The sequence below is a fragment of the Gouania willdenowi genome, chromosome 15 (assembly GCF_900634775.1).
Source record: "Gouania willdenowi chromosome 15, fGouWil2.1, whole genome shotgun sequence".
In the NCBI taxonomy this organism is placed as follows: domain Eukaryota; kingdom Metazoa; phylum Chordata; class Actinopteri; order Blenniiformes; family Gobiesocidae; genus Gouania; species Gouania willdenowi.
The window spans coordinates 8413718-8425126 of NC_041058.1; the positions used below are offsets into that span (position 1 = coordinate 8413718).

Sequence of the window (11409 nt, forward strand, 5' to 3'; positions counted from 1 at the left end):
CTGCACAAGTTTCATTGTAAATACACATGGGTATTGTATAAAATAAAAATGTATTTGTATTTCATCATCTTTGATATATATATGTTTAAATAAGAGAGAAACAAATACAAGTAATCGGACATTTGTGATTACATAAATGAAAAGTGTTTCACATAAAAAAACAAGAGGAATATGTTAAATAAAAAAATCTAATATCTAAAACTAATGTTAAAAAGTGGTTCAACGAGAAGGAAATTACTTATTAGCATATTTTTTTGTGAAATCATTTTTTTTTTCAAGTGAAAGAATCAACTTTCAATAAAATAGCAGGATATTTATTAATCTATTTTTCTAGTAGATTTTATATCTGGAGATTAAAAGAAGAAACCCAATGTTTGCATTTCATTATTTCAGTTTTATTGAAATTTCCTCCAGGGACGCTGGGTGATAATAAATATTTCATCAACAATGTACAAAAATAAAGACACAGGCTCTCTGGGCAAATCCACAAAAATCTGTTCAGCGAAAAACAATCATGCTGTTTTTAACCATTTTAATTAAACATCATGCAGAAAAGAATAAAGCAATATTTGGCGCACACTGAGGCCTTACAATGAGCCGAAGAATTAAAACAAATTTTTAAAAAAAACAGAAAGATTTCATGGCCAACGTTTGCAGTGAGTAAACACACATTAATGGCATCCCATTATAAGTTTAAAGTCCTTGGTACAAGGCACAGCGAGCACTCTTCATGAGTCCTGAAAGAAAAATGCAGAATCAACGCTTCATTTGGAGACAATATCAGCCGCGTCTTCTTTACACAAGTCCTTGTTACAAGGAGAGAGATGACTTCTTTCTCTTCTTTTTCTTTTTCTTTTTCGTACGCGTCAAACAAGACAAAACAACAACATGCACCACAGAAGCAGAGTTCTCCCCGATGTCTCTATTTACACCCCTCACTGTCCACCGGGCATCATTTCAGCCCGTCCTTCCCCTCCCCTGTGAGTCTCGTTAGGCCGCTGGATGTGATGGGGATGTGCGGGGTCGGGGGCACCTGGCAGATGGTGCAGGGACACGGCAGACCGGCCCAGTGCTGGAAGCCAGAGCCCAGCTGTAGGGTGGGGGGCGGCGGGGCCCCCTTCATCAGGGCGTGGGGCGCTCTGATGGACGCGAGTCCCGGGAGCGCGGAGGACGCAGATGAGGACAGCGCGCTCCCGAGCAGAGGGTGCACCTGATGCACGGCAGCAGCAGCACCGGGCCCCCCCGGGTGGCCCCCGGTGCTGCAGTGGAAAGCTGAATGCTGTCCTCCGTAAATCTCGCCCACCAGCCGCTTCATCTCATCCAGGGAGCTGTTGAGCATCAGGATGTAGTTCCTGGCCAGGAGCAGCGTGGCGATCTTGGATAATTTACGCACGGATGGCCCGTGCGCGTAGGGCATCACCTCTCTCAGGCCGTCCATTGCCAGGTTGAGATCGTGCATGCGCTTCCTCTCACGTCCATTGATCTTCAACCTGAGGTGGTACATTTCCTCCTCTGTGACCTGCTTCTTTAGTTTGTACTTGTTGCTGCTGCTATTGCTGCTGCTGCTGCTGCTACTGCTGCTTCCCACTGGAGACTTTCCTTCCCCGGCGCGCAGGAGCTCCGCCCCGGTCATCTTCTGTCGATCTCCGCCCTGAGTGGAGGAGGACACCGAGGAGCCAACGTGGTGGTGGTGGTGATGGTGGTGGTGCAGAAACATGCCATCCATGTCCGGGGAAGAGGCTCTGCTGCTGGAGCTGGAGTCTGAATTCATTTTATGGCTCTGCTCTGCTGCTCTCTCTCCCACTCTGTCACCCTCTCCTCTCCTCACTCACCCCCTCTCTCAGGCTCCTCTTTTTACTCTATCCGGTCACCTGATGTCTACCTTAAATCCCGCCTGTCCCACATCGGTAAAACCAGCTCTGCGTCTGCGTGGCTGTCAGTGCGCGCGTCTAGAGTGACTCTGCGGTGAAGAGGACACTGATGGAGGGTATTTATATACGCGCCGTCGGACAAAAGCAGCTTTTCCTTTTCATAATAACGCCCTGTTTTTTTTTAGAGAGAGAGGATGACGTGCCCGTGAGAGAGGGGGGCGCGCGTGCACGGCCTGTCCCGGTGACCGCGGTGCTCATCCTTTCACTTCCATTGTCGGAGCGCTGCTGGACGCACAGCGCGCCTCTGCTTTCTCTCACACTACAAAAGCTCGGACAAGCAAGTTAAAAGTTTCAAAATAACGCTAAATATTTTTAGATTTTCTTTTGTGGGAAAAATCCAGGGGAAATAATGATAATCAAATGCCATAAACATAATGTCTGCCAGAACTTTTGCATAAGAAAAAACCCTTTCTTTTTTCTTTTCTTTTTTTTTAACTCGTGCATTATTTTTCTTAATTCATTTTTGCTTAATCCGTTTTTCCTTTGTGTACATTTTACGCATATTGCAAAAAAAAAAAAAAAAAATAAATTATATTTTCAATCAGTTATTACACCTACTAAATTCTGACAAAAGTGTGGCCATGCTGTATTCTTTTAAAACACAGTCAGACCCATATTTTCGTTTGACAATTATTTTTTTCTTGATAAACGACATAATTTTACGCACAAAATTTGTAACATTGACGAATAGTTGCAGAAGGACGATCATGGATTTATTTATTTTTTCACACAGTCTCTAAAGTTATACGATCAGGAATTCCTGGGGAGGTTTTTGTTTGTATTCCATTCAGCTTTCTGCAGCAAAGGATTGCAGGCCTCCGCAGGGACTAAAGTAAAACAGCAATCTATCAGTGCCCAATGAGCCTTGTTATTTTTATTATTCGAAACGCACCTTCTTTTATTTTTATTAAAACAAAAAAAACCTTAGATTTGGGATTTCTATGGTTATTTTCAATTTAATTTTTTTTATGGACTGATTCTTCTTGAATTCATGGTTTTTGTTTTCATTATTTTTCACATCTTTTTTTCCAGATATTATTTTTGATTGTTCGTTTATTTCAGTTTAATCAATGTCAAATTTAATATTATTCAGTATTTGTTTTAAATAATAACTACGGAAGCGGATTAGGGTCAATTTTAATGGAGGAAATAATTTTGGGCAAATCAAAAATAAAGTCGAAATGTCGAGAATAAAGTGGAATTATAATTTCGAGATTACAGTCAACATTTTTTTCTTTTATCTCGACATTATAATTCTACTTTATTCTCAAAATTTCAATTTATCTCGTCTTTTCGACTTTAATCTGGAAAGCTTGACTTTCATCTCAACATTTTTCTTGATTTGCCCAAAAATATTTTCTCCATCAAAATTGTCCCTAATCCTCTTCCATAAATAATAGCAAATGTATTCATTCATTTATTGAATTGGTATTTATTTTTTAAACTTATTCAAACTCTTATTTTCTTTAAAAAAAAAAAAAAAAAAAAAAGACAGCAAACTGCAAAAGTCATCAAAAGGAGCTTTTCTTCAACAACTCTTTCAAATGGATTAGATGAAATATAGCTTTTTAATAACAACCAAGCCTTCTGGTAGAAACTTGTTTCTAAAATAAGTTTTTATGTATTTCTGGGGGTCATTAAGGGTGTTAGCCTGCGTTTAGGCTCTAAATGGACTCAGTATTGTTTATATTGAGCTGCTGAGAGCCCTCTCTCCACTTTGAAGTGTCTACTCCAGATCTGATTTGTGGAGGTGAAGAGCAGGAACAGGCCTCCAACAATAACATGTGGAAGTATAGCTTTCTTTCCTCTGTCCACCACCTCAGCATCCCTTCATCCATCCATCTGTCTGTCCATCCACTCGTCTGTCTGCCCACCCAGCACTTCAGATTGGAATAATAAAGTCTGTCTCTAACTCAGTGCTCTATCCCCTGGCAGTGAGGTCCAGCTCGCTAGAACAGTAGAAATGTGTATTCACTGCCTCATTGTTGGCCCAGCAAAAGAGTCCTTCTCATAAAGGTGCTGCCAATGCAAAGAAAAGCACCGGTTGGCTTTGCTCTCTCCTGGTGGCATTTTAAAGTGTAAAGCTTTGAATACCAATTGCTTGAACTGGACATATGTGAATCCGCTGTAAGCCTACTAATCCTGTCCCCAAGTGTTTCTTTGTGTGCCGGGCCATGTCTCGCTCCCAGCCAGGAGAAGTGTTCCTAATCCGGCCAATGTGGAGAAATGTTTGAATGTGGAGGTGTACGTCTGAGCATATGTGTGTCAGGTATCAGTTTGAAAAGGATATGTTTTGTTTAGTGTGTTGGTCTGAGGCCTCTGGCTTCACTCCATTAGGACAACTGATCCAAATCAAGGCTGTTATTCACTCTATTCCTCACTACAGTCCCAGCAGGTCGCCCATAATGTGCTCTTTTCACTGCATAAGCTCCTCGCTTTCCTTTCATTCCTCTGTTCCTATCTTTTTTTTTTTTTCATTCACACTGCAGTCCTCTTTAGCTTAAACTCTGCTTTTTCTTTTTTATATATAGGCTATCCTCCAGCGGCTAACTAAACTCACATTAGCTTTCTAGACTGCAAAAGGACAGTGAGTTTCACACAAAAGTCCACTATGTTACTTTTAAGGGGTCAGGACAGCCATTTCAAACGTTGTGCATTCAATAAAGAAATTATGATGGTTCAGTTTTCAAGTTTTTAATTGCTTGAATGCAAAAGCAAAAAAAAAGTTTTTCCTGCTGCTAATAGTGTGTGAACATCTCAGTTTACATTTCATAAGTGAATGTCTCTTTAAGTTAATTGTGGTTAATTTTCCTTGTATTATATATTCAGATAATTTGAAATTTTTAGTCCTAATTTGGTGATTTTTCAAGAATTAAATATGTCCTTCCTCTGTTGTATTCTGATTGGTAGTTGTTTGTATTGTACTTAAAATGCTGATGCTATCGCTGGTTCAATAACTCTACAGAAAAAGGCGACTTGAGTTGTCCTAATACCACACACGAGAAGTGCAAAGACTTGAATTCCATGTGCTGCGTCTTTGACAACCTTTCAGCCTAAACCTTTCAACTAGGGCTGGTCAGCGTGACGTCACGTCCGGGTCATGATGACGGTGGCAGCTCGGTGAAAACAAACCTTCACAATATTATTACATTGTTTGTTGCTAATTTACAATCATAAAAGGTCAACAGTGAAGTCCTGTAGCTTTGAGCCACTCACTGACTGAAAGCATCAGACGACTTTTGACAGATGACAGGAGAACATGTGTGTTTGCTTTTACCGAGCCGCGCCATGACCTTAAAAGATTAAAGATTAAATCGGGGCTTTCGCCTTTAATTGGCCATGTAATGTTATTACATTAATGGAATTTGTCCTCTGCATTTAACCCATCCCTGAGGAGCAGTGGGCAGCCATTTTGCAACGCCTGGGGAGCAGTTCGGGGTTAAGGGACTTGCTCAACACCCCACAGTGATGGCCCAGGTGAGGCTTGAACCGGCAACCCTCCCAGCGTCCTTAACCACTAGGCCACCACTCCTGCACAGAAACCTCACTTCCAGTTGACATCCCGACCAAAATAATATAACAAAGGTGCATGAAAATGTGCTCACCACTGCCTGAGTTCCCCAGACCTCCTCTTTCAACCCTGTGGGAAAAAAAAACAAGATTCTAAAAAGCTGACAAGGTCAAGGTCGCAGCAAAAACCTTTAGACTGATTAGCTCCTCCCATTCCTACACAGGTGAGTTCCATCATTGCTGATTAGCTCCCTCACTTATAGCAGTGCTTGGTCACTGTGGATGTGTTCTGTGGTTATTGCACCTGCTCGTGGGCTGAGGTGGCTTCCCCGATTTAGGCTGCGTCTGAATAGCATCTCCTTTCCTATCCACTTTTCCATAACCCAGCGAATTATGTCGCAGGGTTAAGGAAATGTGTTAGGAGAGGAGTTAGGAAAAGGCCATCACGTTTGTTTTGACCATCAGAAGCACTTCCACTAGGTGATGTATTAAGGCTAATGACGTCTGCCGTGGCGAAAAAAACAAAAATGGACTAAAAGCACATTTATAACACTTTCTGCTGATATAATCTCAAAAATTAACTTAAGGTTTAAATCAAAGGAAAAGAGGCAATGAGGACCAAAAGTGAAACTAAAAGAACCTCACATTGAGAATGGTTGCTCACACCTTTCACTCAGAAATATTACAATGAATAAAACACGTGGCTAAAAATGTCTGATCCCTTTTTCTTGAATGTCAGTTTAAATCTGTTAATATGGTTTACATGTAAAATATGGGTTTTAGATTTAAAGTTGTTTAAGGCATATTATTGCATTGGTAATTTACATGATCTCAGTGCCTTGTCATCATTGTGTGTTTTCCTTTTTTTGTCGCCGCAAGGAATTGTGGGTCAGCATTATCACATCTCCTTTGGTAAAGGATGCATCAGTGCTTCCTAGGCTAAAGGAAGTTAAAAAAGGAAGCATTGAGCCTCTTTTCCTAAGCTTAGAGAACTTGGACGCTCTTTAACATGGTCACCCCTTGAACACTTCCAGAGGTGAACAGTGGATAGGAAAGGAGATAGGAGGGACTATTCGTGTTTAGTTTATTCTAGTCAGGCGGTTTTGATTAAAGTGGTGAACTAGCAGAACTTCCGCCTCTATGATTTATATAATGCTTTATAACCAGAGGTAGTCCCAAAACCCTTCACTATATCCATTACACACTGATGTGCCAATCAACCATTGGGAGCAACTGTCTTGCCCAAGGACACTTTGACAGACCGGTATAGTATGGGACTGAACCTCCAACCTCTGGATCAGACGACGACCCCTCGACCATGAGTGAAGTCAAAGAGCTGCTGTACTCTAATTGGACCTCTTGCTACTTTGCATAAACGCTTTTGGATTTGCCATGTGCTCCTCCTGAGTTTTTGCTACACCTTTATGCAAAATAACAGCAACATTAACTGATGCTATATGTATACCATAACCAGGGCAGGAAGCTATAGGAGCAATAAACTTAAGTGGGTTTTTTTCTGCAAACACACATTTGGTTAACATTTCTGAAGTATTCATCTTTTTTAAAACAAAAACTGAATATTGATCAAGATATGTGATCATCTGCTGTCGTATTTCTTCAAATAAATCAAACTACATCTCAACGTGACTTAGAGACTTCAGAGACTGTAGCGTGACAAATTCACTTTCATAAGACTTGTGAAATCAGGCTTTTTAGTTGTTGTCTCAAGTGAACATTTTAACAGCTCAAGGTTAGGCTCAACAATGTTAAGGAAACTTTTCAAAGCTCCAGATCTCTGAAAGTTTTGCCTAATTCAATGGCAACAGGAATGAATTTCAATTAGACATCTCTTCCTTTCTTTAGTGAACAAGAAATGCATAACATTGTAAGCTTTTAATTATAGGAAGATGATCAAAACCATTTAAAACTCGTTAATTATGTACCTCGCTACTGTCTCAACATAAAAACGGAGCTCCTAATTAATATTTGTTGGCCTGTTCTTTTGTTCTCGACACTGGCTTTCATTAAGCAAACAAGTAAAATTAACATACCTTATCATTTTAAAATATCTTTTGTTATAACATTAGCACATTAACAAAATCTGCTGCACAGTTTAGAGATACTAAGTACAAAAGTGGTCAACCCACATGGCTAGTATCATTCTGTCCTATATAGTAAAGTTCCTGGACATTTTAACAAATGAAAATAGTTTAGTAAATAATCATTTTCTCAAAAAAAGAGGTCACTTTTTAGCTTGAATCTTTGTTTTAAACTGTAAACACTCCAACATTGTAAGGAAAGTTTCACGTATTGCTGTCATGACTCAGCTTAAAGGTCACCACAACGAGAAAGGGACACAGCAAATACTCAATGAATTTTTATTGTTTAAATAAAAACAGTCAAGTTAAATAAATCAAATAAATTAAGTTGGTCTGGATTAGACCAAATTAACTTCAATTCCATCAAAGTAAACCAAATTAGGCAAAATGTAACTACAGTCCATCAGAATAAACCAAATGGCAACATTTGACCACATTAGATATTTACATCATGGAGTGTGTATATCAGAAGTGTAAAATGTGTATGAGTAAAGTGTGTTGCATGGTATAAAGCATTGGTTCCTAAACTTTTCAATCTTTTCAGACATTTGACCATGTGCCCCCTACTCCTGTACACTTAAAAAAACAAAAAAAATTAACTTAATGTCATATACAATGTAGCCCTACAGTAAAGTGTTTATCCTGTTGAGGAATAACATAACTAATAACTAGGATATTAGCATTTCCTGAAGAAAATGCAAGTGAGGATGCAGATGCCGGCCCGTGTTGCACTGCATTAGATAGCATTAGCATTATTTGGCATTAACCTAACATCATCATTAGCATAGCAATAGCATTAACCTAGCAATAATATTTACCTAGTATTAGCTTTAACTAGTATTAGCATTAACCTAGCAATAGCAACCTAGCAATAACAACAACCTAGCATTAGCATTGACATTAACTCCTCTATTTTTATTCTTAAATCTAACACTACATGGCTAAGTAAAACCAAGGTGTGGTGTGTACCTGTGCGGAGGCCAGAGGAGAAAGTGAGCAAAGGATTGTGGGAGCTTAAGTAGCCTCGACACACTGGGCCCAGGTGTGTGACATTACCCAATCAGCACATGATGCCATGGGCATCACGATTGCATTGTGGGAAATGAAGTCCCATGCCTTGCTGTCTTTCCACTTTATTATTAATAATAAAAGAGCTTTATTACTGTTTTACAAAATGTGATTGCAAATTTTGTCATTTTTATGACATATGAAGAATAATTGTACATTTCTAAACTTTTTTCAAAACTTTTTTCACACACACACACACACACACACACACACACACACACACACACACACACACACACACACACACACACACAACAAAATGGCTAAAGAATCAACAAAAATTGGATAAAAGTGTCAAACAGACCTTGCAAAAATGGACAAAAATTAGGAAAAAGGGGAATTTTTTGGCAAAAGGAAGCTAAAATCTGAAAAAAAGAAAAAGAAAAAACAAAACGTGTCAATTTCAAGTTGTAAAATGGCCAAAGAAAAAGTTTCCCCTGTTCAGGTTTTCTGGGGGAATAATAATTAAAATTAAGACATAAAGACTCATATGTTGGGTACCACTGTCCTAATAACAGCTTTATTATGGTCTTAGTAAATCAGAGTGATAAACTAAATTGGGAGTCGACGGTTGCCCTTCCCTTAGAACACCCTCACTTTTAAAATCGCTGCTCCACACACACACACACACACACACACACACACACACACACACACACACACACACACACACACACACACACACACACACACACACACACACGGCCTCTAACCAGCACCAGCACTTAACCAGCCTCCTGTCCGGCCCACCAGCTTTTGCAACAAGGTTCTCCTTTTAACTGCTCCTTTGAGTGCAGGACAATCACACATCTCCCATTGCCTCCTTTCAGCCTGCAGTTCCAGCATCTCCTTCTCTCCCCCCACCCTTATTCTTCTCCCTGTGTCACTTTGTGTCCGCTTCGCCCCCTCGCAATGGGTGCACATGACCAGAAAATGAAGCTGCGGTCTCAGCGAGCGGAGAATGAAAGAGAGTATGTTTGTGTGTTTGAGAGAAAGAGAGAGGAGGAGAGAGATTAAGGTGTCGGATTTAGAGCCTGTCTGATGGGGTGAGGAAGTTCAGATCAGAAGATCATGTGGTGGCTCAGTGATAAACAGTAATAAACGAATTCATCAAGTAAAAATAAAGACAAAGTAGATCCACGACAACATTAACAACTAAATGTATGAATAGTAACAAAGTTCTTTACTTTTTTGTACCATTATTTCTGCTATCAACATGTTGGTCTTATAGTATAGCAAGAAGAATGATTGTGTAGAGGTTCAGTGTTTAAAATGTGCTGATCGGTCTGATATTTTAAAGGTTTCTTATTGAGATACACCAGGATAAACTCAAGTGTCTCATAAAACAGACACAACAGAAAAATCCTACCTGTGTCACATGGAGAGTTTCATGTTAAAACTATGTGTGTTTGAAGAACATCTGGGTTTACTCTGTGTTTTCCAGTTTCTTCCCAAATACCTCAAAGTTAGAGTGACTAATAATGACTAAATGTTTTAGGAATGACGTCCTATGTGAGAGCAATGATGGAATTGGTAGCTTGTCTTGGGGATAACACGTTGTTTTCCCAGAATTTTCGATTTATTCAACTGTATTTAGCACAAAATAAAACACGGCCTTCTCATGGCCCTTGTTATATATGATTATATGATGAAAAAATTTAATTTTAGTGAAGAAACCCAACATGAGCAAGAAGAACTCTCTTATAACAGAATTAAACCTCCAGCAGAGCCAAACTCATGATATCCCATGAGGCTACTTGGACATAAGCATAGATCATGAACCGTTGGTTCCATCGTTTCTTACATAAAAACAAGAAAGCGTGAAAGCATGATATAAAAACTCACATTGTAGAGACTGTAAAGTGACGTAAACTGCTGGATTAAATATTCTGCCAATAGCCTAAACCTATAGCAGAATAACTATAAAAAGCCTCAGGCTGTGATGACATATGTATGTAATGCTATAATGTTAGTACTGATTAGTAGTTAAGCTGGATTGGATGAAATGTTGCCATGGAACGTCTTTTGTTTTCTTGTGCATTTTGGCTTCAGTTGGCTTGAGTTTTTTTTACTGTCCTTTGTCGTGTCAGTGAGACAGTGGTTAGCTGTAACAGGAAGTTGAATAATAGGTAAAACAGGAAATAATCCTTGTCAAAATGACAACTTGTGCTGCTTTGGGTGGCACTAAAAACCAGTAAAAGTTAAAAACGTCGATGTAAACCGCTTTTGTTTACAAAAAATTTAATAAACAAAATCCGTGCTCCGAAAAAAATCTGTAATCGCAGGGGGCGACAGTGCCAACTCTGCTGTTTCGTAGACGGCATGAAGAGGAGAAGAGCAGCTCCGACTGCATGTAAATATAGGTAACCAGAATCAAACTGCTGCTCAGAGCAGTAGCATAAGTGATGTTGTCACGCCAAGAGCTCAGAGCAGCAGTCGATCCATCCTGGTTACCTGTAAGTTGATTTTTAGAGCAACCCAAAGCAGCACAAGTTGCCATTTTGACTAAAAAAGTTGCAAAATGATCCTGAATGCATCACCTCCTATAGAACTCAATGGACTAAAAGGGGCGTTTTGCATCATCAATGACGCCATTTCAACTCAAAAACAGTAAAGTAGTCCCATTTTAAAAAGTGAATAAAACAATATGGTGCAAAAAAATGTGTTTTGTTAGGCAATGATCTTTTAATAAGGACATTTCAAAGGTTTTAGGCCACATTTGTAAAAAAAAAAACAGTGGAGGATCCCTTTAAGAAAGCCAGATGCAAAACAACAACAGGACAATGATAGCGTACACCGAG

General features: G+C 39.5%; 1 protein-coding gene across 1 annotated transcript; it reads right to left on the bottom strand.

The window, feature by feature from the left end:
* Positions 1-429: 429 nt before the first annotated feature.
* Positions 430-2186, bottom strand: olig3 (oligodendrocyte transcription factor 3). Its single transcript, XM_028468361.1, has one exon. It carries the CDS (start codon positions 1769-1771, stop codon positions 953-955), a length of 819 nt encoding a protein of 272 aa, XP_028324162.1. The 5' UTR covers positions 1772-2186; the 3' UTR covers positions 430-952.
* Between the last annotated feature and the right edge of the window lie 9223 nt (positions 2187-11409).